This window comes from Protopterus annectens, chromosome 9.part0, assembly GCF_019279795.1.
Source record: "Protopterus annectens isolate FY-2018-M chromosome 9.part0, PAN1.0, whole genome shotgun sequence".
Taxonomy (NCBI): Eukaryota; Metazoa; Chordata; order Ceratodontiformes; family Protopteridae; genus Protopterus; species Protopterus annectens.
Window position 1 is genome coordinate 810,433,946 of NC_056743.1, and position 27,500 is coordinate 810,461,445.

General features: G+C 40.7%; 1 protein-coding gene across 4 annotated transcripts in view; it reads left to right on the top strand.

The window, feature by feature from the left end:
- METTL1 (methyltransferase 1, tRNA methylguanosine) overlaps nucleotides 1-27,500 on the top strand; it is a 261,797-nt gene that overhangs the window by 30,140 nt on the left and 204,157 nt on the right. For all 4 annotated transcript variants that reach the window (XM_044083469.1, XM_044083466.1, XM_044083468.1 and 1 more), the window contains one exon: nucleotides 8,608-8,792. In XM_044083469.1, coding sequence (XP_043939404.1) covers nucleotides 8,608-8,792 — 185 coding nt within the window. The remainder of the gene's footprint in view (nucleotides 1-8,607; nucleotides 8,793-27,500) is intronic.

Here is a 27,500-nt window from a genome sequence, read left to right on the forward strand (position 1 = left end):
CTGCAGGAAACCCGGAATATTTAAATAGAACTTTTCGTGGCAGGAGAGATTTCAAAAGTGAGAAGTAATTGTGAGAATGGACCAGACTACCACAGAGATCAGTGTACAATTAGTGGACATTTAAACGAGGTAAATGGCAGTGATGAACATGGAAAATAATCTGTCTAATAATGGAGATGATTATATAGTTGATCTTTCTAGTTTTTTGTCAAATGACATTTCTGTCCTTAACAGAGGTTTGGAATGTATTCCCACAGTATTACCTAGAGTACAGTAAGTAAAATGTGAAGTTTTTAAACTCATTAGGAAATTGCATTTAAAGGACTATTTTAAGGGGAGTGCAGATAATGAAACTGGAGAGTGTAATAATAGTGAATTTGACTGCAGTGATGAAAGTTTTTTTCATTTAACGCAGACCAGGAACCTATGCCTATTGTAATCTTAATGCACTAGGTGTAACACGTAAGTGATTTTATACCTCCTTTTAGAAGTGACATAACACAACAATTTTCATTATTGTTAAATTATAGTGTGGAAAAAGAATTAAAATTGTTTAATGGTAATAGAAAGCAGATTCTGCATAATCTGAATAAAAGTGAATGGCAAAGTCTGCTAGGTTTGAGTCAGAACAGGGAGTTGGTAATTAAACCAGCAGACAAAGGAGGCAAGTTGGTGATTTTACTTTTTTACTTCGTATTTAAAGATGTTACAAATACCTAAATTATAATGAGGTATATGAAAGGAGAGAAGTTTGCAATAAGGCATTGGTTGATTATAAGGAAATTCTGAATAAATGTCTAAGGTTAAAATATTTTTCTTTTGAAGATGTGCGATGATAGATTTAATAGTAAAAATTGTACCATGGCCTATTTTTTCTGTGTACCAAAAATTCACATTTACATGACCCACCAGGCCATCCTATTGTATCAGCCTGTGGGTATTTTACTCACAAATTGTCATGTTTTCTACATAACTATGTATTGACTGAAGGTAAGTTGTCATTGTATATTAGAGATGTGTGATTTTTAAGGAAAAAATAAAAAATATAAAATGGATTAGTACTATGTATTTTATACTTGTAGATATGGTAAGCTTGTACACAGGTATTAAGTATAGAAATGGTATGGAAGCATTATTATATTTTTTAGGTGATACCCCAAAAACACATTATATTTTAGAATTGGTTATGTTTTGTTTAAATAATTTGTTTGAGTTTAATGGGCAGATATATAAACAACTGCGAGGTACGGGCATGTGGGCAGCTTTTGCCCCCATGTATGCTAATTTATTTACGGGTGTATTTGAAAGTTATATTTATAGCACTGTCTTAAGGAACATGTTATAAATTATTTTGGATATATTTTAATTTGTAGTGGGGGACATGAAAAAGTGAGGGGCTTTGTACAAAATTTGCATAAGAACAGGTTTGGTGTTTGTTTTGATGGCCTACAGGTGGGCAAAAAGGTAAACTTAGATATGACACTAGAGGGTTTAAATTAAGGTGTTGTAAAGACTAAGATTTTTAGAAAACTTGAGCAATGTAATTATATCTTGCATGGACAAAGCTGTCATCACCCTCACACTTTGAAGTCTATACCTTTTAATGAATTTTTGAGAATAAAAAGGCTGTGTAGTGATGAAAATGCATCCACAAGAAATAGGAAATGCTACCAAGATGTTCTTGAATAGGGGATATGAAGGAAATATTATACATGCAGGTATAAGTATTTGAAGGTCAAAAAGTTTAGACTCAGATGGAGAAAAGGAGTAATAAGGAAGGAGAATTTAAACATAATGAGGAGCAGGAACATATATTTTTTGTTACGAAATATACTCTCTTCTCTGAGAGGTTGATTAGTCTTATTAGATATTATTGGGATGTTTTGGGGAAATGTAAAAATTTGAATTTTAACAGTAGTAATCAACCCTGTATTTCCTATAGGAGAGGCAGCAGTATCAGGGATATAGTAGTACATGGAAGGTTTAGCCTTCTGGTGGAATTAGGATTAAAAGGAACTTTGTGGCAAGTGCACATGTTGTGAATTTATAGTAAACAGCTTCCCATATATTAATGAGAAGAAGTTTCTAGCAAAAGGTGCATTTAGTTGCTGAACATAGGGGGTGATATATGGGCTGAGGTGTCCATGCAAGAAATTTTGTATAAGGGAAAGTAAGATACATTTTTCAATGAGATTAAAAGAACACAGAGGTATTAGGAAAGGAAAGGTAGAGAGCCCTATAGCTTTTCATTTTCAGAAGTATCATAATACTAATCCACTAGGTTTACAGGCAACTTTTGTAACGAGTGATTAAGGAACATTATGGTACAGGTGATATAAAAAGTAGATTAAGGAGACAGGAGTCGATTTTTATTTTGAAATTTGGCACTTTATCCCAAAAGGTTTTAATAAAGAATGTAATTGGAAGTGCCTTTTGTAATGGAGTTTCAATGAATGAATTAATTTTAATTGTTTATTTAATAGTGTAATTGAAATGTGTACATGTAAGATCTGTGGGTAAGCATACTGTATAAAGGCTTAACAGCCGAGGTGCTAGGAGATTTTATTTTTGTGACTTTTTTTTTCTTTTTGTTTTTTTTTTGTTGTTGTTGTTTTAATAAAGTGTGTGTTTTGTTGGTACACTGGCCTCATGATTTTTGTGGTTGCCATTGTTTGGAAAAAATTATGGTATATAATAAGTAGGGAAGTCATCTTAGACTTAACTTCCACTATGTTTGGATGTTGTCAGGTCAGCAGATACAGATGCAGTCCTATGATTGCAGATCTATACATGTAATCAGTTTTGAGGAGGCCCAAACCTCCTTCAGCATGGAGAATCTATAATCTTGGCATACACTGATTTTTATAAATCATTTGATAAGCATGAAGCATTTTGCTTGTTTTCCTGTTGAACTGATCCAGTACTTTTTGGTGCCAGTCAATCACACCAAAACTGTAAGTTAGGACAGAAAGAGCAAATTTGTTTATAGCCTGGGCTTTGTTCCTATGTGTCAGAGCCGTTTTTAGTATGAATTTGTCTTCTAATTATTCCTCCCTAAGTTTTATTTGCATTTGTTCATATTTTATTACTGATTCTTCATCAGTTCCCAAATATTTATACACTCCCTCTTGCTCAGGTTCTTTTGTATCACATTCCTGTCCCAGACTGGTATTTTCTTGGTGCTGTAGCTTTCCTGCTTCAAAGGTTGCTTTGGCACATTTATCAAGACCAAATGACATTCTTGTGTCACATAAGAAAGCTTTGACCACTTATGGTTGTGCTTTTAGTTCCTCTTGTGTTGAACTATATAGTTTTAGTCCTCCACAAAAAGAAGGTAAGTCTTTGCACTTTGTTGTTTTCTGGGAGCCGAAGTGCAGCCATGACTGAATCTGTTAAGTAGACAGCTTAATGGGTTAAGGGCAAGACAAAAGAACAGCAGTGACAGTGTGTCACCCTGGAATATCCCACTTTGAATTTGAATCCCTGGAATTAAATCTTTTGGCTTAACTGCAAAGTGGTCTGCCACGGTTTCATGGTCTCTGTAATGTAATATATCAGTGTATGGTGTATCTTGTACATTTGAAAGCACTCTTTTTATCTATGAACGTTGGGATGTTGTCACATGCTTTTTTTTTTTGTCTATTCCTGCCATACTTAGATTCTTCCCCTTTTTACAATTCTCCGTTATGATTTTATTTAACAGATGATCCTTTATTCCATATGACTTTCTTTTGGTATCTTTTTTTTCTGTTACCATGATTGAGTTTTCTTCTAAATAACTATAAACTCTATCGGCATCAATTCCAGTCTGTAGTTTATATATCATTGGAAGGCAAGTTATTGTTCTATTGTTTTTAGGATAGCTTGCAGGTTTGCTCTTAAGGAGGAGTATTGTTTTTCCTGTTAACCAGGTTGGCATCTTTTTGGGTTGCACATCTAAATAATTCTTACTCGTGGCTAATTCTTCATATAAAGATGTTAATACTTTTAACCAGAAGTTACTTAGTGCATCTGGACTTGGGGTTTTCCAGTTAGGAGCTTTTCTTAATTTTGTTTCAATTTCTCTAACCGTTACTTCATTCCATTTTATATCCTGTACGTCAGATTCTTTTACTTCTATCCATTCAGCATCTTTATGCACCACAGGATCTTGATAGATATTTCTCCAAAATGTGTGTTTCTTGTTTTTTTTTTTTTTTGGTGGCGTTTCAATTCTTTTTGCTTTGTTTCCCAGTTCGCTATAAAACTTTTTTTGGGTCATCAATAAATTGCTTATTTTGTACTTTCACTTTATATTTATCTGCATATCTTAACACGTTTCTGCCTGTGGTCATATCTTTAGTTTATTATTTTCAGTAGTGTACGATAGATCCTGATCTGTTCTGATAATGTGTTGCTTTTGTCATGTCTATCTTCGAGTATTTCTGTTGGTCTGTTTCCTCTTCTTTATGCTTCTAACCATAATCCTTTTGTGTCTTAATTGCGTTAGTTTTTCTCTGTTCGATATTTCCATGATGCCATTTGAGTTCTCCCCTTCCTTTTCCTTACTGCCCTGTGTTTTTGTGGTAAGACTTTATCTGTTACTAATTTAGCTGCACAATAATGTATCTTCTTTACTTCTGTTATATCGCATGAGTGTCTATGAACAGTCCTGATTACTGTGTTTAACGTCTAACAATTTAGGTCTTATTGTCTTTCTATAGTCTATTTCTTTCATTGATCTTAATATGTATGTTCATCTCTATTAAATCAAGCAACTCCTCCCTTAGATCTTTTTTTTTCTAAACTGAGGGCACACGCTTTGTTCTGCATATTGCCTCTGTGTGCGCTTTGTGTGTTTTGTGTATGTGTGTACATGTATGTTTGTAGTATATTTTCTGGGACGAGAGAGACTGCACTGAAATTTGCATGCAGAAAGGGCCACAGGAGGAAGCTGGTAATGCAGTCAGTTTGTGGAATTGTTGTGGTGCTCAGTACAAATAAGCATAACAAGATTATATTTCATAATTTATTATTTATTTATTTATTTATTTTAAGTAAAAAGTTATGTTTGAATGTACAGAAAATATGGTGAATATTTTAATGGCGTGACACCTTCTAAATTTGTGGCTGCCCGCTAGTTTCAGGGCTGCATGTTTCATGAAGGAAACCGCATTTTTAGGAAATGGAGGTCGGTCGGTCTTTGCATGGGATAGTGTGTTAGTAAATGTGCTAGATGGGAACAGGAGCTGGTTGTATACATTTTATAAAACGGTGTAAAGCAAGGGGAGATTATCAGAAGGGGCTGTTATGAAAGGGTGACATCTGCACTGGGACTTAAAAGAATAAGATTGCATGGTCTTGTTAGCTTGAAAGAAATATGCAATAATTTTCATCCCAGAAAAAAATCTTTGAAGCGGGGAGTGAGAGAAGCGAGTGAGTGTGTGCACGTGTGTCTGTGTGTTAGATACTTGTAGTTTTAAAACATGATTTACTTTTTTTTCCCCATTTTTATGTTTCTGATATCACATTCCCTTATGACCTCTCTTAGCTAGCCCACCTAATTTTTTTGTAAGATTTGTGTTTTTACCTTGCCAGTCTGTCTTCTGAAACAAGCATGTAGTGTCCCTAATCAAGGGTCAATTCACACTTCTATCCAAAGTCTTCTGTTTCTGCTGTGCAGTTGCCCTGCCTCCACCAGGGACTGCATTGTAGTGCTGATCCAGGACAGGGCCCCATACCTGCTATCAAAGACGTGCAGTTCTACCGTTGCTGAAAATACTTTCCATGTTCTCTGGCCAGTACTGTGACACTCTTCGCAATTATTCACGTCTGAATTATCAATGTTTCATGTTAGGTACTTTGCCTCTTTGACAAGAGGCCAGTGGTGGGTGTTTGTTGGAGATATGTTTAGAAGGAAGAGAGACCAACTTTATTTACTTGGTGTCCAGTGTGTTATCATTTGTCTTCCTCTTAAAGCTGACACATTTTAAGTACCATTAAGCTTACTGTGGGAGTAGGTTGTGTCTCTCTTTTGGACTGAAGCATGCTTGGCACTAAACGAAAGACCGACAGGGAACACAGTTACTTGTTGTATTTTGGTAATGGGTAGCTCTAGTAGGCCAGCTGCCCTTTTTGTATAAAAGATGGTAAAGCAGACCAGTTTTTTTAGACATACATACATACATACATACATACATGTAAATATTTCATGCACAGATGTTATTGCCCTTTTAGAGTGCCGCCTGTTGGTAGTTGTAGTATAGCTCAACACAGTGCTGATGTATGTAGAAATGGGTTTGGGCAAGGCACAAAATATGCATAACATCCCTTTCTTTGTGTGTGCACTAGATGTCAGCATGAGAAAACTTACTACTTGTTGATGGATCCGTTGTCTTTGAAGCTTTTTAATCTTCATTATGAGATGAGGCTTCTGATGCATCCAAGGTAGCGAATTAATAATTAATATATAGTTACATAGTGTGTCACCCAAAAACAGTACATTTGTGAGCAAAGAAGCTTTGGTTAACAACCGCTTGAGTGCCTGGCAGTGTTGACCAATAATTGCTGCAAATGGACTGTATTGGTGATTGAATGGACACAAAAGACCCATTTATTTCACATAAATAACTGTGTGCCAGAAAATCAGAAATGCATGGTTGTTGGGATTAGCATAGATTTCCTATTAAAAAAATGCAGTAATCTTTCATATTAGTAACATGTTTTCTCCGATATGCCAGTCCCACTTTATTCCAGAAACATATGAATGTAGACCTTATGAACAGGTAAGTGCCACTGAGTTTGTGCAATATGCCTAGTTCCCAGAATGTTATGAAAATTCAAAAATCTTTACATATCAGGAGCTTTACCTGAACATTTCTGATGTATTATTGCTTGTCACTCTAATGCAGTGCTACATCTCCTGCCATGTGTTTGCTAGAATTACATGTGTTGTGAATTCGTTAGTGGATGTAGCCAATACACATCTTTTTTTTCCCCCTTGATTGTTTAGCTGACCATTACAAACTCATGTTGTCCCAATTTTGCTTGATTACCACTCAACTTGCTCTTCTACATTCTGTTGTCACACCGCCTGCTTTATCCCTGTGTTTGACTCCTTGAGCTCTGCCTCCTTTTAGGGTCATGTCTTGCCTTGCGCATCTGTGGAGTCACGCAAGTGCTTTTCTGTAATAAAATTCATCTTGGATGATTATCTTAAGCAGAAAACTTTAATATCTGGATTCTTTAATCCTTCTCTCCTAATCTTGAGATTTCTCTTTGTCTAACATATCACCCTGTGTCACAACTATGAGGCTTAATCCCTGTATCTTCCTCTGTTCATCCTTCAGATTCGACATGGTTTCCAGCATAGTCTGATTTTTCTCTTCTTTTACTTATAGTTCAGTCTTTTTTTTTTTTTTTGTTACGTACACAGAAATAGTATATTTGTTAAGTAGCGCTTTTAAATATTTGGTATTCTGTTGAGGTGTTACACAGTATGCCTTTAGAGTAGCCTGTTTTGCAGAGTTATCTGAGTTGGTCTCGTAATTAGAAAGTGTGATTTTTGTTTAGCTAGCATAATAACTGTTGTGTGATTTTAATTTGTATACTATTTTGTTTTGAAGTATGTTAACACATGAAACTGTTAGAGACTTTTTTGTAGCTTTTTTCCCTTGGACTCTTGCAAATAGTATCTGCGCAGTAGTAGCAAACTCGCTTAAATAATTGTTTAAGTAACTTTGCTTGTTCTCAAGTCAGTTTTGACTTACTCCATTGCAGCCTAACATAAGCTTCTGCTGTCCCTTATAAGAAGTCTTCTTAACCTGCCTCCTTATGCTTGGCTTTGCTATTGATGTAAAATAATCATTTACAGCATGATGTCACATGCCCTTGTGCCTATGTCCGTCTTAACTTTCCACTTTACAGACTTGTATCAAGTCTTGTCTCGGCAACTGATTTAACATGCTCCTTTAAACCCTTTGTCATACCCCTTACCTCTGCATCTGACTTGTAACCTGCCCCCTTAGTCTCATGTCCTCTGTTCCTTGTTCTTATGCATTACTCTCTCTTAGTTTCCTTGTTCCTGTATATATATCTGTAGAAGCTGAAATATACTGTGACTTTTCTTCTCTGGTATGAAAACATCTGTATTTTCTTGCATTTATTGAACAGGGTAGTTGAGAGAGAGAGAGAGGGCTAATGTGTAACAGTCTTCAGCAGAGAGATTAAACTGCAAAAATCTTGCTTGAAAGTTTTGCCTAAGAGCTTTGTTTTAGATGTATGATTGACTGCTTATATAAATGTAAGCTGTATGCATAGGTCAAAATGCTTAAGTGTTTAGGATTGTAACTGTAGGGGGCTGTTTTTGCTTTTTTTTTGTGACTAGGGATAAACGTTTATGAATTCAGTTTTGTATAGAAAAAGTAGTGCTTTAAAAAAAATTGACCTTGGGAAACAAGGCCGAATTCTTCTATCCGTGGTGTTTTTCTTTGTGCTTTGGTTCGGGATGCCAGCAATATTTGATAATACCCTTTAGGCCCAGTAAGAAACAGAAAGTGATAAATGCTGTATGTTGCTTTTAACATTTTTTTTGAAGAGTGACACAATCCCTTTTAATATTTTACTTAGCTGAGCTCTCTCCTTTGTTTCCGAATACACTGATGGTTGGTCTGGAAATCAGAGTAAAAGTTTCAGATTATGTAAGGGATCGTATCCAATCACTTCGAGAAGTGCATCCAGGAAAGTACCAGAACATTAACTGTATCAGGAGCAATGCTATGAAGTACCTGCCAAACTTCTTTAAGAAAGGACAGGTATGCCAATCTAATGTTTCTCCATACTTCTCTGTCGTGTTTTTTTTAATTCATGTATAAAATGCTTGTATGTCTGTTTTGCTGTCTCCTTTTTGGTTCATAGGATTCATGAGAATTTCAGGGCAGTTGAGTCTTTTGACCATTTACACCTTGCCAGTACTCACCCTTTGGCTACACCCCTTTCTCCATGAGGGCTAAGCCAGTCAATCCCAGGGTAAATTGGTGTGTATCCATCAAATTATCAAGGTAACATTTGAAAGATGATGGTATATCACACTTCTTAACCTGCAGGGGCAGTCTGTTTTATAGGTAGGAGAAGGCACTGAGTTTGTCTCTCCCGTGCGAAGATTTAGGTTCCTTATTTTTGTGTTAGTGAAACTTTCAGACTTGCAGATATCCAGAAGATTATGGGCATACGGTTGTTTAAGTATGTGGAAGGCAAGACATAGATCTCTACTCAAAAGTCTATAAGGTACTGAATAAAAAGACTGTGCTTCCAGCCTTTCTTGATGGCTCTGGGTCTTTAAGCCGGGGGAGGGGGCTTAATATTTGTTTAATGAGTGTGGTGAAGTACATCCTGAAGGAGGTGTTCTGTTCAGTATTTGGCCTAATCAATACCAAATATAAACCAGCAATGACTTCTGTAGATCTGTGTAATATTCCATTGGTAGTTGTGCTGGATAGGATTTTCTGATTACTGTTGTCACGTTATGATTGAAAGAGAGTGAATTATGAATACTTGGTCTAAGGTCCCTGCCTACATTCTCATTTTGTAGTAGAGTATTACGTATACTTTGTGCCTAAGAGAGGAAATTTCTACTAAATGGGATGATATTGCACTTTTTTGCATTTAATTTGAGTCCATTTCCAGTACCTCAGGTATTTACGAGGGAGTTCTTGCTGAATGGTTCTGGTATCAGAAGGGCACCCGACATACTCCATTTTGTAGTCACCTGGAAACTTACCTAATAATACAGGTTCCAGGTCTGGAGATAAGAAAATTTATATGCATAAAAGGAGAGAATCCCAGTATTGGGCCCTAGGGAGGCCACAGCAGGTTACTTTCATACATTCTGATGAGGTGCCTGCCTCTCTCACTGGGTGGGCTCTGTATTTTAGCCAGTGTGCTATTCCACATAAGAATCTATTTTTAAAGCATGTAGCTTACAGTATCTGAACGAGGCATTGTGTTGAGTGCCATGGCCAGCTCAAGATACACCGTTTGAACATTATAACCACTGTTGTAAGCCTACGTAACTCTCTCAAGTTAAGTTAACTAGTTTCATTAGGCAGGTTTTTCTATGAACAAAACAAATTGATGAGGGTCAAGCCTATCAAGGTTTTTTTGATATCCTAGTTTAAAAGGTCATTTATCTGTAAAGCCATGGAATGTATTATAAGGTCAGTCAAGATGATGGGTCTACAATTTCTAGAATCTGTGGTAAGGCCACACTTATGTAGGGACATCACCATTGTGGTGCTCAAAACTTCAGAGACAAAACCTGTAGCTAAACTTTGGGTTAAGTAGTTTGAGGAATGTCCCTTGAGGGCATGCTTAGCACTATTTATTGAAAATCTGGGTATATTATCACATAAGCCGTATTTTTGAATTCAAACAGCCCCTTCATTACATTTCCCTTTATGATACTGGGGAGTTGTAAAGGATTCAGGGATTTGTGGACTTTGGTACAACATTAGCACTTCGATATTGCTAGTATACTAGCAAACTAATTATTAGGTGCAAGTGAGCGGTGCGGTTTTGAATGAGGTGTTCCTAAGTTTGCTAACATAGATTTTTTAATTGTCATTAGCTTTAGATTGTAATCACAATTCATGGATTGCTTTCATAAGCCTAATAGTGTTTCTCAGGTGTTTTTTTTAGTATTTGTGATATTCACAGGTTCGTAGGCGTTTACTAGGTAATGACCACAAGGGCCTTATAGTCATGCATCCCAAGTCTCCTACAAGTTCTGGTGCCCTTGATAAGTGTAAGCAGGGGTTTGGGAGATGAAACATTTACAAGCAGGGGCCTGGGAGATGAACCATTTACCGGTTGCCTGTGTCCATTAGAGACATGGGTGCCAAACAAGGGATGAATTTCCTGTTCCCCATCCAGTTGTATAAGTTGCACTTGAATTGGGTTATGGAGGAACTCTGCTTCACATGGATGGAGAGCCTGTTCCAGAGATGGGGGTAGTCTATGGGATGCATGCCAGTCTCTTCAGAAGGTTCTGTTTATGTCACAGGCAAGGTTTAAGTCGTTAGAATGGCTTAATTGTGATGCAGTTTGTTTTGCAGATATGCAGGAAGTCCATCAGAGTGGGTTCTGACAATGCCCTGTATGCCAGGCATATCTCTCCCCTCAACCGCCTGTAGGAGACTGAATACAAGGATAGGGCCTTGAGGCCGTTTGCATAGGACATGTTACTTACACCCTGTACTCTTTTAGTGAGGAAACTGTGGATGTTCCAATTGTTGGATATGCCTAGTTAAGTACATACTAAAGGGGGCATTGTACTCAGTGGTAGGTCAGAATGCCAAATACAGTGGAACAATGACTTCCTTGGACCTAGATGTTGGACCTAGATGTTATACCTTTGTAAGTTGCACAGCACAGAATGATTTCCTCACTACTGTAGATACGTGATTGTCAAAGGCTAGATTACTGTCTGTGTGCTCTAAGTCCCTGACTACTGGGTCGGCTCTAAGGGGGTGTGTTGTAATATGATAGTTACCAGGGGTGGATGACTTCCGAAAGGATACTGATGTTCTTCGTCTCACATTGCTGCAGTCATAACCTTTGGGTAGTCCGCTGTCCTCGGTCGGCCCGAATACCAAAGAGTTAGGCTGGCGTCGGTCATGGACGCCCGGAGCTGACGTCAGTACGTAGTAGTACTTAAGCGCATGACTGACGCCATATCCTCAGTCTTTCTTGCCGCATGGTCCGAAGCAGAAGCAGCGTTTGCAAGTGCCGTTCGGCATTCTGAAATTTTCAATTATCGAGTTTCAGACCGAAGACCAAGTTGGGCTAAGTACCCCGTTGGGGAAAATTTTTGTCTTTTCTTGCCTCAGTTAATCCGGATGTCAGAAAAAGTTAATAATTGTATTTCTTGTGGGAAACAGATACCTCATAGGGACTATCATTCTCTCTGTATTCCTTGCTTGGGGCCTGAACACGACGTAGTCGGGTGTCGCTTTTGCGCTAGATTTAATAAGTGCACCATTAAACGAAGATTAGACTGTGCCAGGCTTGTTTTCGGTAAGCGGTGTAACTGCAACATGCCGTCGGATCCTCCGCCCGCTACAAAACGTAAAGATAAATCTTTAAGGTCTAAACCGGATGAGTCGTCCGTTGCGGACGCCGGTTCTATGGAACCTCCGGTTGAATCTGTGGATCCGGCCGAGGTCTCGGCTGAATCCCAGGGGGAACCTTTACTTTTGCAGGAGTTGGCCTCTCAGGAGTTAGGCCAGGCCGAGGGTGCTTCTCAGGTATCTGTAGTTCCATCCTTACAAAAGGTTATTAGGCCTTCTACCTCAGTGGCTAAAGGCCATGCTAAGGCTAAACCTGGTCTTACTGGTACTGGCCATAGCCCTAGTTCTTCAGCTTCTGTTCCTAAAAAACATATGTTGAAAATGGCAGAGGATTTGATTACTTTGATCAGGGGATCTTTGCCCCCCCCAGAGAAGAGGCCTAGGGTGGAGACAGATGAGGGAATGGAGCATTCTTCAGACTACAGTCCTCAGCTGAGGATATTCAGGATTACCCTCCCTATTGAGATTCGGATGCAGAGGATTCCTGTCCTTCTGCTTCTCCTCCAGAGGATTTTTCCTTTTCTGAAACTTTACATTCCATGAGGGAACATTTCAAGTGGGAAGGTCAGGATTTTTCAGATTCTCGAAAAAGGCTTAGGGAATTTTTGTTTTTACCACAACATAGGCCTTTGGCTATTCCCCCTGTCTTAGATGTTGTTCAGGATGTTTTTTCTGAAGCTTCACTTAATCCTGATTCTTTACCCCCTGCCCCTGTCAAGCCAGACAGATATTACAGAGTTCCAGAAGCACATAAATATTTGTATAAGAGTCCTAGAGCTGACCCGGAAACTATTATTCAAGGGCCGAAGGGTGTCAGGGCTTCTGTGGTTAAGAATCCAGTTCCTTTGGATAAAGATTCTAGAGCGTTGGATAGGTGGGGGAAAAGTGTACACCTCTTCTACGTTAGCTATGAGGGCTTTAAATTGCCAGTTTCATATGCTGAAGTATCAGAACTTTTTGTTAGGCCAATTGAAGTCTAAGGTGGATGCTTTATCTGAGGGTATAGAGTGTAAGGAATTGCAGGAGTTAGTTCATGCTTCAGATCAAGTTGGAAAACATTCTTTGCAGTGTGGTTTCGATGCTCTTCAGGCTTCATCCAGGGTGGCTGCTACTGGTTCAGTTATTCGTAGACATGCCTGGCTTAAGGATCAAAATTTGTCAGAGCATGTTAAAGCTCGGATTTTGGATGCTCCTCTTCAATCTGAAGTTCTTTTTGGTTCTCCTGTGGAGTCAGTTTTGAAAAAGATGGAAGATAAAGCTAAGTCTATGCAGACGGTCAAGGATTTTTTGCAGGTGCAGCCCCCTAAGTTTAGCAGGAATTGGCCTGCTAGAGGATGGTCCTACCCTTCTTCGGATTTTCAGTCTAAGGGCAGGTCTAGACGTGGTAGAGGCAGGGCTCACGCTCAGGGTTCTTTCAGACCTAGGACTTGGAGTTCTCCTGCACAGTCTTCTGGTGAGGGCAGGGGTCAGCCTTTTCGTAAACAGACCCAATGACCTGTATCTTCAGCTGCCAGATCCTTCTTTTCTGGCAGCTCCTCTAGGAGGAAAGTTGGCACTTTTCAAACAAAACTGGCATTTGGTCACCCAGGACAAATGGGTGTTGGAAATAATAAATCAAGGTTACAAGTTTTACTTTCACACTTTTCCTCCTTTCAAAGGCATGCCGGATGTGCCTCCTCAGCAAAGGCTGGAGGCTCAGGAGCAAATTTCTTTGCTTTTACAGATGGGAGCTATCCAGGTGGTACCTCCATCAGAAGTAGGCCTAGGGTTTTATTCCCGTCTATTCCTAGTGCCAAAGAAAGGAAACACTTGGAGGCCAATTCTGTATTTGTCCATTCTCAATACCTACCTAGACATTCCAAAGTTCAAGATGTTAACATTACAACAACTTCTGCCTATGCTAGGCAAAGATCACTGGATGGTAACCCTGGATCTCAAAGAGGCCTATCTTCACATTCCTATCAGGCCCAGCTGCAGGAGATTCCTGAGATTTCGGGCTGGTACTTCTCATTATCAGTTCTCTGCATTGCCCTTTGGTTTATCTACTGCGCCCAGGGTGTTCACAAAAGTTCTGGCTCCTGTAATAGCTTTCTTCAGACAGAGGGAATACAAATTTATCCTTATCTGGACGATTGCCTGATTCTTGCTCAAGACAAAGACAAGTTACTTCAACATCTGCAGTATGTAATGGCAGTTTTAAGGTGCCTAGGGTATTCTGTGAACGAAATAAAGTCCAGTGTAGTACCCTCTCAGGACATGTGCTTTCTGGGTGTGAGACTGAATACAGCTTCTCAGGTGGCTTTTCTGACCCCGGACAAACAAAGAACTCTTCACCTATACTTCCAGCAGTTATCAGTACTGTCCAGGCTGACTGCAAGGACAGTCCTTCAAGCCTTGGGGTTCATGGCATCTTGCATTCTAGTACTTCCCAATGCCAAACTGCATATGAGGAAGCTACAATGGTATCTCAAAACTGTATGGACTCAACACTGCCACGATTTGGACACTGTCATTCGGATAATACCTTGCATCCAGAAGGAATTCTTGTGGTGGGCGCAGGAATGTCACCTAAACAAGGGACTCTGTGACCCGACCAGAGGCGAGTTAGATCATAACGACGGATGCCTCGGATTTGGCTTGGGGAGCACACTTCAATGGGAAATGGATTCAAGACACATGGCCTCCCAGACTACAACATTTGCATATCAACATGAAGGAGATGTTAGCAGTTCAATTTGCCCTGCTGGCCTTCAAGGACCTACTTCAACCAGGACAGGTGTTGATTCGAACAGACAACACAACAGTCATGTGGTACATCAACAAGCAGGGGGGAACCCATTCTTACCCTCTTTGCAGACAAGCAATGATATTGTGGGAGACTGCTCTGAGTTTGCACATCACTCTTCAAGCACGGTTTCTGCCAGGCCTCCTTGGCCTTTGCCACAGATTCCTCACTTGTTGTCCCAGTCAAGCAATCATTTGCTCAATGTCAGGGTGCAGTCCCTGCATCTAACAGCCTGACGTATTCTGTTTTAGAGCCTGTGGGGTCTCAGCTTCCTCAACAGGTTTTAGATGTCATTTTGGAAGCCAGGCGGCCCAGTACTAGAAAAGTTTATGCTGATAAATGGAGGAGATTTTTTCTTTGGAGCACAGCAAAGGGCTTTGATGTCTCAGTACCTAATTTGAGTTTTACGCTACAGTACCTTACTGAATTACTAGACAAGGGTTTGTCATTTTCCTCTGTGAAGGTTCATGCTGCAGCCATTTCTGCTCACTATGATTGTGACCCTCCTTTATTTTCTCATCCTTTGTTTAAGCAATTTCTTAGAGGTGCAAAAATATAAGACCCCCACGTGAGCTCCTACTCCTTTCTGGGATCTCAATTTTGTGTTGGAGAAGCTTACTTTACCTCCTTTGAACCTGCAGCTACGCCTGAGCTGAAGTTTTGTCTTGGAAAACTGCTTTTTGTTGGCCATTACCTGCTAGGAGGGTCTCTGAATTGCAGGCACTCATGGCAGTTGAACCTTTTCTGGTATTCCATAAGAATAGGGTGTCTTTGCATACTAACCCTACTTTTATGCCTAAAGTGATTTCTAATGTGGCCTTGAACCAGTCTATTCATTTGCCTACTTTTTATGCTGATCCCCAAAATAAGGGGGAAAAAGTCTTGCATTCTTTGGACATTCACAGGCAGCTACGTTATTATTTGAGCAGAACTAAAGAGTTCAGGCAGACTCAACAGTTATTTATTTCTTTTGCTCTGGCTTCTCAAGGGAAAGCTGTTTCAAAGCAAACTATTTCTAAGTGGATTGGTCATTGTATTGCTTTTTGTTATTCTCATCATGGGAAGGATGTTCCTGCTGGGATCAGACCTCATTCCACTAGGGCTACTGCCACATCTACTGCCTTTTTGAGGGGGGTAGCTACTAAGGATATTTTGGAAGCAGCTACTTGGAGTTCAGTACACACTTTTACTAAGCATTACCATCTCCCTCTTTATTCCAAGTCTAGGGCTGGGTTTGCCACTGCAGTTTTACAGGGCATGTTAGCAGCTCCTAATGCTTTTAGTTTGCCAGCCTCCCTTTTCCTTTGCTTTGGGATTCTACCCACAGGTTATGACTGCAGCAATGTGAGACGAAGAACATAGTACAGTTTTGTACCTACCATAAATGTAGATGTTCGAGGATCCACATTGCTGCAGTCCTGTTTTCCTCCCTCCTTCCCTCTATTGTTTGGGGTTGCTGTTTTTCCTTTGGGATAATTGTTATTTTCTCTTGTGGTTGTTGGGTATTTACTATTTTGGCTCTGGCCTTTCCTTTTTAAGGCCTTCTGACATCTGGGGCAAGAAAGACTGAGGATATGGCGTCGGTCATGCGCTTAAGTACTACTACGTACTGACGTCAGCTCCGGGCGTCCATGACCGACGCCAGCCTAACTCTTTGGTATTCGGGCCGACCGAGGACAGCGGACTACCCACAGGTTATGACTGCAGCAATGTGGATCCTCGAACATCTACATTTATGGTAGGTACAAAACTGTACTTTATGCATTTGGCATTTAGTTTGTCCATGGCTCTGACACCAGTTTGTCTGTGCCAGCCCTTCATGGAGAACAGTTATGTTGGTGTGGGATTCAGTGACTGCTCCTAATTTACAATTTTCTGCAAATTTAGTCAACCAGTGGCCATTGACATTGGCCTTGACTTCAGAGAAGTAAATGCCAAAAAGGAGTGGTCCCAGGACTGATCTGTGAGGGACTCATTTGTGACTGGCCTCTATGTAGAAGTGGAATCCCCAGTTTTAACTTCCTGTGTCCTGTCTGAGCTATGTGGCTATCCACTGGGTGACATAATCTCCTGAATTTGTTTGCCTGAGTGGGGTATTGTCAGATGCCTTGGCCAGGTCATGGTAGGCAGTGTGAACCATTTTGCCCTCATCCATTGCTTTGGTGGCCTTCTCAAAGAAGTCCATCAGGTTGAGTAGGCTTTACCTGCCTTTGAAGAAACCAAATTGGGTTGGGGCCAGTGTCTGGAAGTTACTGTATCATTAGTGATCATTTCCATGATCATTCTTTCCATGGCATTGCATATGAGACTAGTGAGACCTATGGGTCTCTGGTGTCCAGGGTCTTTAGATGGCCCACCTTTGTGCAGAGGGATGACTATTGCTGTTTCCATTCATGAGGCATGAAGCCTGTTTATCGGCTGCAGTTAAATAGCAATTCCAGTGGGCCTGATAGGTCATGTTTCTTGCTATTTAGAAGGCATCCTGGGATGTTGTCTGGGCCCACTGATGCAGGGTCCTTGGCCTAAGAGGGAGCATTAAGGACCTGTTCCCTAGTGATAGCAGAGGGAGGTATATTTGATATTTCCTGAGGGAAGGTTGAGGGGGAGAGACGGATAAAGTTAGAGCTGAATTTGTTGACCAGTAGGCTTGCTATGTCTTCTAGCTCAATATAGATGGCTCCATTTGCAGTGAGCTCTGCGCACAATTGTGTATATTGCCTTTGAGGTTGCAGATATAGCTAAAGAATGCTTTGTGGTTGTCCTTGTCTAGAGCGGCCAAATTTACCTTCCATTTGGCTTTGGTAGACTTTATTTGTCCTCAAAGTTGTTCGTTTAGTTTGAGAATGCTTGTATCCTGCTGGGTGCTGCACTTTCTAATTTTTGGCAGAATTTTCTTCCTTCTGTTTTACAGCTTATTGATTTTGTGATTCCATCAGGGTGGCTTGTTTTTTGACTTAGTTGTGTACTTACTCCTGGTCGGTACAGCTGCCTATGCACAGCTATTAACATGCTTGTATAGGGTTTCTCTGAACAGTTCTGCATAGGCAGCAGTGTTGTCAGGGTTTGTGGGGGCTTGAAGTTTTACCAGGTTATCACTTAATAGCAGGAAGTTAGCCTTAGAGTAATCCTTGAATATTCCGGGGTTAGCTGGGTGTCCAGGTTTTATTTTTACTTCAAAGAAGATCATTTTGTGGTCTGACCTTACCAAAGAAGACATTACACTAGAAGGTATGCAGCAGTCTCCCATATAAGTGAGGATCATATCCAGTATGGTTGCACCCTGGTTGTATTGACAATCTGGTCCAGGCTGTTTTCCTTTTTATTGCTGAAATTATCCAAATGAAGCCTAAAAATTTTGTCTAAGCAGTCTCTTTTTTTAACCAAAGGCCTTTTAACTTTGAGTTAGATGTCTTAGACATGATAAAAATGTCCATGGATTACCTTTGATATCAAATCTTAGCTTAAAAAAAAAGATGTCTGTGGAAGAACACTTGAGAATGGTACTTGTCCTTGTTGCTCTTACATGGCTGTAAAACTCTGATGCTACCAAATCAACTTTCTTAGAAAGAAGTATTTTTTATTTTATTTATTTTACATTTATTAGGGAGGTCCAACTGGACATAGCTGTCAGTTTTCAGCAGAGGCCCAGGGAGGAAAGCTCCAGAACAATTGTTAAAATACTATACACTATTTACATGTGCATTGTGGTTTAGACATACCTTTGCAATTTATAGCGCATGATCATACATTAAATTACATAAGCCTAGTGAGTTTGACATAAAATTAAAAAGTATAGCAGGTAGTAACATATGATAGCATGTACATTCAGTTTGTTTAGTAGGGATAATGTTGAAGATGTGATGAAGATAAAACAAGAAATACTAACCAGTTTGTCTGAGTGGGAAGGTTTTTCCACTTAAACTAGGGGAGAGTTAGTGTTAGTGGGCTTGGGAAGGGATAGGGGGAGTAGACAGCTGAGAGTTGGTATCTGAAGTGTGATAATATATAGTGCATCTGTGAGAGTTTTCAAGAAGAGGTAGGATAATGGGAAGGGGAAGGAATTCGAATATATCAGCAGGTGCAAGTTGCATGTCCAGGAGTTTAGGTGGGGAAGTATGCTGTTTTTTGAGGATGCTTTTGTTAGATTGTAACCTGATTTGTAGTGATAGGGAGTTCCGAGTCTTGGCAATGTTACTGGAATACAGGGAGTCACCAGAGCTGTAACTGGTTTTGGAGATTGTGATTAATGCCTTGTTAGTAGATCTTAGTTGTTTGAGTAGAGGGTAGTCCGGTTTTGTAAAGCTGGAGTTTTGTCAGGCTGGTACAGTGTTTGGTGAGCTAGAATAAGTTAGCTTAGGGCTAAGGTGTTTGGGAGTTCCAGCCAGGAGGGTTGTTTTAGGGCTTGACAGTGGTGGGTGCAGTAGGAGGAGTTTGTGCCGAATTTTGCTATTTTGTTGTAGCATGTTAGAGTGCCTAGTTTTTTGTCGACTTTGCTTATTGTTTGAGCTATATGTTTGTCAAATTTCATATTATTGTCAATGATGACCCCTAGTAATTTGGTTTGTGTGACAGGAGAGATAGGAGTACTATCTGACACAGAAATAGAGAATGGGGGAGTGGGTACTGTTGCTTTGGAGAGATGGAAGATCATAAGGTGGGTCTTTTTAGGATGTAGTATTAGTTGGGAGTTTGATAGCAGGGTTTCAGTGGATGTAAATGTTTCTTGGGTCTTAATGTGAAGTTGTTGGAGGGTGGGGCCAGAGCAGATTAAGGTGGAGCCGTCAGCGTATTAACCAAGTTTGCCAAAAGGGTGGCTTTGTAAAGATTATTTGTAAATATAGTGAAAAGTTGGTGTCCTAGGATTGATCCTTGGGGTACTCCTAGCTTTACAGGAAGAAGGGGGGAAAGGGTGTTTTTCCACTGAACAGCTTGTTGGCATTGGGAGAGGTAGTCTTGAAACCATAGTAGAGTGGGGTAGTTAGTTTTAATTGTGAAAGTGATGTTAGAAGTTTTGTTTGGGAGGCTGTATCCAGTGCCTTTGACAAGTCTAGGAAAACTGCAGACACTAGTTGGCCGTTGTTGTGTTGCATATTTACTAGGTTACTAAAATGAATGAGTGCTTTGGTAGTACTATGGTTGGGGTGGAATCCACGTTGAGTGTTAGAATATTGTTGGAGAGGAGATGTGTTAAGATCTGAGTGTGGATACATTTTTCCAGTATTTTAGCCAGTGAAAAAGTATAGCTATAGAGCGATAGTTTGCAATGCCATAGGTAAACTGCATAGCCGAATGCTAAATATCTGAGCAGTTCTGAGTTTTAGCCGAGGAGTACTGCATATATCTGTCAAGATCCTCCTTGATGGGCTGCTGGTTAAGTTCATTCTTTCAGTAGTCAGCTTTTAGCAACATTCATGAAAATGCGAGGCTTAGGGATGCGCAGGTACATATTCCAGATAACATAAGTGCAGTAATTCCCACAGTGCATCAGTTGTTTACTGCTTGTACAGTTCAAATCCCAGTTGTACTGTTGTCTGCGATATTTTTTGCATTTGCACCTTATACAAGCAAAGTAACCAGGGCCAGTTATATTACTAGCCAGTATCTGTAAAACACTGAGATAAGTGTGTGAGATTCAGTACTGCCACTTTGTCATTGAAGGGAGAAACCTTTGGTATGCCTGACAAAGAAAAGATGGTGACTGTCAAAAGCTCCTTTTGTGGGAACCAATAGGGGGGTGCTTTGTAGACCCAGCTATGCTGGAGGTAAGCATATTTTAAGTCAAGTCTGATGCTAAGCTGCACTTTGCCAACCCCATTCTTGGCAAGTGCTGGACTTGATTGGTTGTTTGAAGACTTGACCCCTTATTAGTCCTCTCCTTTGGCAGAGGGGACAAGGAGAGGTCCATCTCTGGTTCTTATTTTTGTTGAGTGTCCCTTTATATTGATGACCAGCCTTTGGTCAGTGAAGGTCTCCAACTGATTCAACTGATTAACAATCTGATCTCTGACAGCGACCTCTTGAATTGTCTAGTCATAGATCAGGGAATATGGGGCCACAGCAACCCAACGTAGCACTCCCAAGCCCAGCCGGTCTTAATTGTGGCAGTCTAGCAGGTCTTTATGTATTGGTGTCTGTGAATTGAGACCTAGACATAAAGTTAATTTTGTTTGCTTGGTGGGAGAGGGATTCATGAGGATGAGAGCAGGCCCTTACAGAATATGGCTTTTGATATGGTTACTTCTTGTGCATGTCTTTCTTCCCCCATGTATCACCTTTGGTAGGCGTGTGATAGCATACAAGATCCTAGTCACTTGGATATCTGCCATGCATCAGGTGTACACTCTTCGTATGAGTGTGTGCTCAGAATTCATGCCAGCGGGTAGCAGAGCTTTGTGAGGCCTGGGACTTCCACTCAGGCTGCTGAGAGTCAGAAGAGCTAGCCCATCTCTTCTGAGATGTACAGTGATAGAGTTCCTCCTTCCAGAATTGTATATGCTTCTGAGAAACAGCATGGATTAGTTTCAAGCCACATTACATACCGTCAGATGTTCCTGGCTGAGTATTTGATGAAGTCTAAAAAGTGTTGTCATTCCCAACCTGCATATGAAGCCAGTCATTATGGATGCTGTACTTGCAGCTTACTGGTGCCCTGACTCTACTACTACAGTATACAAGAAGGTATAAGATCTGTGTAGAATGCTGTCCTGTACCCTCTGTTTGGTCAAATTGCAGATCAAGCACCATTTTGATTTGGATCTCTGTTACTGAACTGTCATCCATTTTTCTTTTTACATCATGACCTTGTGGAGGGCAGGATTGTTACCCAAAACGTAAGTGCTGCAGTCTCCATCCTCCTTTGATGACTTTCTTCTGCATGGAGGTCTTCATGATTGACAGGCTTAATAGTTTGGATGTGTTGATGTTTCCTTTTCAGAAACATCCTTTCTTAGCGGATGTAACTTTGGTGTTGTAGATCTTGTGAACTCCAGGCTACTGTATATTAAGAACCATATCGTTTTTTTTTTTCCTTGTACGATGCTTGGATTTCCCTCGTCACGGAATCCAAATGTGGAGTTAGTAAGTTGTCCTTAAATCAGTACATTCATCTTGTGGTTTTCTTTGGAAGAGCAAAAACCAGAGGATGAGGGGGAGGCAGCTCTGGATGTACACTGTCAACCCAGGTGTTGCCTGAAATAGATCCATGAGTTTAGGAGAATAGACCAGCCTTTGCCTTTACCTTAGGAAGGAAGAGGCTTGCATTTGGCCTAGGAGGCACCTTCAAGTGAATGATCAGCTGCATTTTGTTTTTATCAGAAGGTTGCAAATGCAGTGGTCAGAACCAGCTAGTTGAGTGGCTGCCAATTTAGTTTGTGTGCTTTTTCTGCTCATTTGCTTGGTTTTTGGAATCTACCTTCACTAAGGATTAGTGTATCCACCATGTCTGTGGTAGTATGGCCTGCATGAGTAATCTAGTACTGTGGAACACTGCCTTCTAAGCTGTGGTTTTGTGCATTCTTCTGGTTCCTTCCACCATTTTGGTTACTGCTTGGGATTTAGCCCAGCCAAAGACCCATCAAGAGAGGGTCCTTTATGTTAGATACAGATAATATAATTTTACTATATCATTTGATTTATACGAGGATGCTTCATTATGATCAGGTATTCAGTTCTTTTATCTGCATGGGTTTCTCCTTCATCCTTTCTCTGCTAAGAGTCTCCTCTGTCTGACAAGTATGTTCATGTGTATTACTTGTTAACGATATAGATGTCAGTTTTCAGGAGAGTATTTGTTAGGGGCTACAAGCCATATTGGGAGGTATGGAGTATGTGTGCTTCTATATCTGACCTATGATATCATTTAATGAGTTGGAGCAAGTGCATGCCCAAGGGTGGGATCTCCCAGAAGTTTGCAAAAGTTGATTAATTGAAAGGATAAAACCAACCAAGGACTCATCAGTAAGGAGTCCTCTAATAAATAGTACCTATGTCTTTCATGGACAGAGGCAGTCTGTAAATATTGACCTAGTTTACATATACTCAAGATAAGCTCTAAGGCGTACAAACATGCAGGTTGCAATTAGGATGCTTGGCTAGGCTTATAAAGGAATCGGTGATGTCCTTAAATTTACTGCTGCAGTATTCTTAACTATATAGGATTCCTTGCCATAGAAGCCCAACATCCAGCCAGTCTTCCAAAGACGTCTGAATTTAAAAGCAATGTAGAATGTCACCATATTCATGCTGAGTAATGTAGGGCATAAAGGTGACGTTCAGGCTTACCAAAAACAAAACTTCTTTGCTGCCAGTCTGAATGTATCTTACACTGTCTGTGTGCTTGCCTGTGTCCTTTCTCTGACAGTTGAACTCATTTTCATTCTCCAGGGACTTCCTATGCCTGTTTACTTTTGCAAGATAAGTGCCCCATTGGGGATTTACATATGCTAGTGTGGGAGATGGATTCCCCATAGAGACCGTCACAATGTGTCTTTTGCTTAAGAGCATCTCATGACCATACAGCTTGTTCTTTTTGTCAGGCGTTTGTCCCAAAAGCCCTTCGCAGTAGACTTTCTTCCATTTCCTTGCATCTTTAAAACAAACATCTTGGGCTACTCGCTAAAGATATTATGGAAGGCATCAACCACCCCAAGGGTCAGTCATTAGGGAAAAAGACTGTGAAGAAGGTACATCCAGAATCTTCTGTTGTCCAGCCTCGGCCAGGTGTTTCTCCTGAGGTTGTTTCAAACCCAGTGGCTCACTTGGCTGTGTTGTCGGATTTCTCTGCTATGACAGTGTTGGAGGCCTGTGAGGATTCATCTGGCAGCACGTCTTAAGCTTTGCAGGTGTCCAACTCAGAAGTTCAGAGGGAACCACGGTTGATTGAATTTTTTTTTTTTTTTGAGGGGCCTAGGGGAGTTCCTCAGTTTCTAGTTGTGGAAGAGATTTGTTACAATTCTCAACCATTGTCCTAGATCTGAGCCTAAATTAAACATGTTTATTCTGCTTCTATGGATCCACAAAATGAGTGGCAAGCTTTTACTCGGGGGTTATTTTCTGTCTTAATGTCCTTAAAGCCTCCTCATGGGGTTTCAGTTCCTGCTCCTCCTTGGTCCTCTACTCCTCTTAAAAGGACTAGAGACCAGCAGTCTTCTGAGGATGTCTGATTCTGCTGACGAATCCCTGACTTATTCTACTCAAATTCCTTCTCCTTTGGACTATGGGTCAGAGGAAGAGAAATCTATTAGTTCTGATGTTCCTCTGGAGGAAATTTCCTTTGGGGGCACATTTTATAGGATGAAGAATTTTTTTTAAGTAGAATTGTACACAGGTTTCCGATATCTGTAAAAGTCTCAGATGCCTGATTCTGTCACCCCCCTGCTGCCAAGTAGCCTCATGGGTTTTATGGAGTCCCTGAGGATTGTTCTTTTTCATATAAATGTCCTGTTGCTGTCCCTTTGGTAGGGTGCGTAGCCTCTGATAAGCCATCTCAGTCACTTCTTTCACACAAGTTATTGCCTTTTGCAAGGATAGCATATCTATGGACAGGCTGGGCAAAAAGATTTGCATTTCTGCTACCCTAGATTTTAGGGCTATTAATTATCAGACTCTTATGTCTGGGTATGTGTTGGCTCTTCTTTATTAGGCTTGTCAGCTTATTTCTTATTTTCCAGACCATGAGGGTATAACTTCTATTCTTTCTTTGCTAGGGAGTTCCTCTCAAGTCGTTCATCATTCTGTTAAATGTAGTTGTGATGTGGCGGATGCCTGTTCTAGGGCTGTTGTTTTTGGTTCAGTTATGAAAAGGTATTCTTGGCTTGGGCTTCAACCTCTACCTGATGATATTAAAGCTAAGGTGATTGATGCTCCTCTGGATTCTAAACTTTTGTTTGTGGAAGATGCTGTTGCTTTAATTTCCTTCAGGAAGAAGGTAATGCCTGACAGGAACTTAAACATGTATGTTTCTCCTGTGCCTAAATTTCAGAGAAACTACTATGCTAAGCCTGCCTTTGTTGGTAGGCAATCTCGTCCTTCTACTAAAGGTAAGAAGAGTGGCAATCTGACGACTCCTGCTAAGGCTACTCAATTTTTGGGGACTCTGAAGCCTTCCTTTCTGGACAAACCAGGCTCTGTGTGACTATCTGTCCCTTCCCAGATGCATTCCTTTTTACCTTTCTCTTCCAGTTTGGCTTCAGATCACTGAGGATTCTTGGATTCTGTCGATCATTCATCAAGGGTACTTCATGGTGTGGTAGTCCCCTCCTCCATTTATCGGCATTCCTCAGCCTCCCTGGGAACACCTTCCCTTTTTACCAGAGGTTCTTCAAGATGTCTTATCTCGGGGTACTATTCAAGAGGTGTCTGTCCTGAAGGGGAAAAGGTTCTACTCCTAACTGTTTCTAGTGCCCAGAAAAGATGGCACTTGGAGACCTATTCTAGACCTCTCATCTAAACACTTCTAAAGGTACCTTCCTTTTGGATGTTGTCCCTTCAGATTCTGTTTCCTCTCTTGCTTCCTCAGGTCTATATTGTGTCTCTGGATCTCAAGGATGCTCATCGCCATGTTCCTATCCATACTCTTTTTCAGTAAGTTTTTGCATTTCTCTGTTGCTTCCTGGCATTTTCAATTCTCTGCTTTGCCCTTTGGCCTTTCTACAGCCCCATGGGTGTTCACCCTCAAGGAGTCCAGATATTTCCAAACCTGGATCATCTGTTGATTCAGGTGTCCTCTCCACAGACCCCCTTGCAAAAATAATTTTGCCATATCCCTTCTTCACGGCCTGGAGGGTTTACTATAAATTTCAAACAGTCTTCTCTGACTCATTCTCAGTATTATGTTTTTCTGTGTTGCAGGATTCAGACAGTGCCAATGCTTGCATAATTGCCCCTTCAAAAGGCCTTAACTCTCTTTCACACACTTCTTCCTCTGGCTTCCATTATTGCCAGAGAATTTGAGAATTCTGGGTGCCATGGCATCCACCATTCTGATGCTCCCTCTGGCCAAACTTCATATGAGAGAGTTTCAGTGGTTTCTAAAGTCGGTGTGGCGTCAACATGCTCACCCTCTAGAATTTGTAGTCCCTCTTCTTCCTTGCCTCAGACCGGAACTTCTCTGGTGGATTCCGCAATTGTCTCTGAATCCAGTGATTCCTTTTCATCCCCCTCTTCCCTCTTGGGAATTGTTCACTGGTGCCTCAGATATGGGATGGGGAGGGACTTTTTGGCTACTTAAAGGTACAGGGGATGTGGTCGCCTTGTCAGCCGAAGGAGCACATCATTGTCCGAGATTAGATCTTTTTTGATGGCTCTTCAGGCTTTTCAGTCTCCCTTTTTTCATTTTTTTTTCCAGGGCGCCTCAATGTATTCACAGACAATACCACAGTAACGTGGTATATCAACAAACAGGGAGGAAGAGATCTTATCTTTGCCGGTTGGCACTTCTGGCATAGGATCTTGCTGTCAAGTATCAAGTGACTCTTCAGGAAGTTTATATCCCCTCCAGTCAGAACACTGTAGCAGACACTCTGAGCAGGTCCTTAACTCAACTCAGTCTCACAAATGGATGCTTCACAAGGATGTGTTTCTGGACATTACCCACCAGTGGGGTACTCCTCAAGTGGATCTTTTTGCCTTCCCTCTGAACAGACAGCTTCCTCTGTTTTGTGCCCAGGTCCTCTGAAATGGGAGGTGGACACCCTATCATTCTCTTGGAAGGGGATGTTTTTTATGCATTCCCTTCCCTTCCTCTCATTCTGAAAGTCCTGTTCATAATTAAACAGGATGCTCCCAAAATCCTGTTGGTGACTCCCTTATGGCCGTGACAGCACTGGTTCCCTCTTCTGCATTAGCCAGGGATAGTCCTCACATGTTACCTCACAGGGTGGAGCTAATCACACAGGACAAAAGGATGTCTTATCCATCCCAACCTGTCCACACTTCAGTTGACACTGTGGGTGGTAGAATTTTGATTCCTCATAGACAACTTTTTTGGAGTACGTTCTGCATGTCCTACGGGAGCCCAGGGAACCTATGACTAGGAAATCCTACTTACACCAATTTCCTTTTGGTGTGTCTGTTGTAATCTGGACTAACTTACTGTGGATGCTCCTTTTGGTTCTCTGTTATTTGTGCAAGTTGCTCCGTGCTGGTTTGGCCTATTCTGTTATCTCAGCTGGTCTGCCTTCTTCTCCTCCTTTAGTTGATAGATTTGAGGTGAAACATTTTCTTAAAGGCATCCTTAATATTAGACCTCCCAGAAAGCCTGTTCCTCCTCCCTGGAATCTTAATTTTGTTTTTGAGAAGTTGACTCATGCTCCCTTTGAGCCTGCTGCTTCAGCTTCCTTGCAACATTGTTCCTGGAAGACTATTATTTTGTTCTGCCAGATGGGAGTTGCAGGCCCTTATGGCTTATCCTCCTTTTTTGATTTTTTTGTGAGGACAGTGTGTCCTTGTGCACTAACCCTTCTTTTATGCGGAAGGTGGTTAATGAGCTATCTCTTGATAATTTACCTACTTTTTTCCCCTCTCCGCAAAATTACAGTGAGAGGGTGCTGCATACTTTGGACATGCATAGGCAACTTAGCCTTGGTCATATCCAAATAAATTCTGTCAGAAAA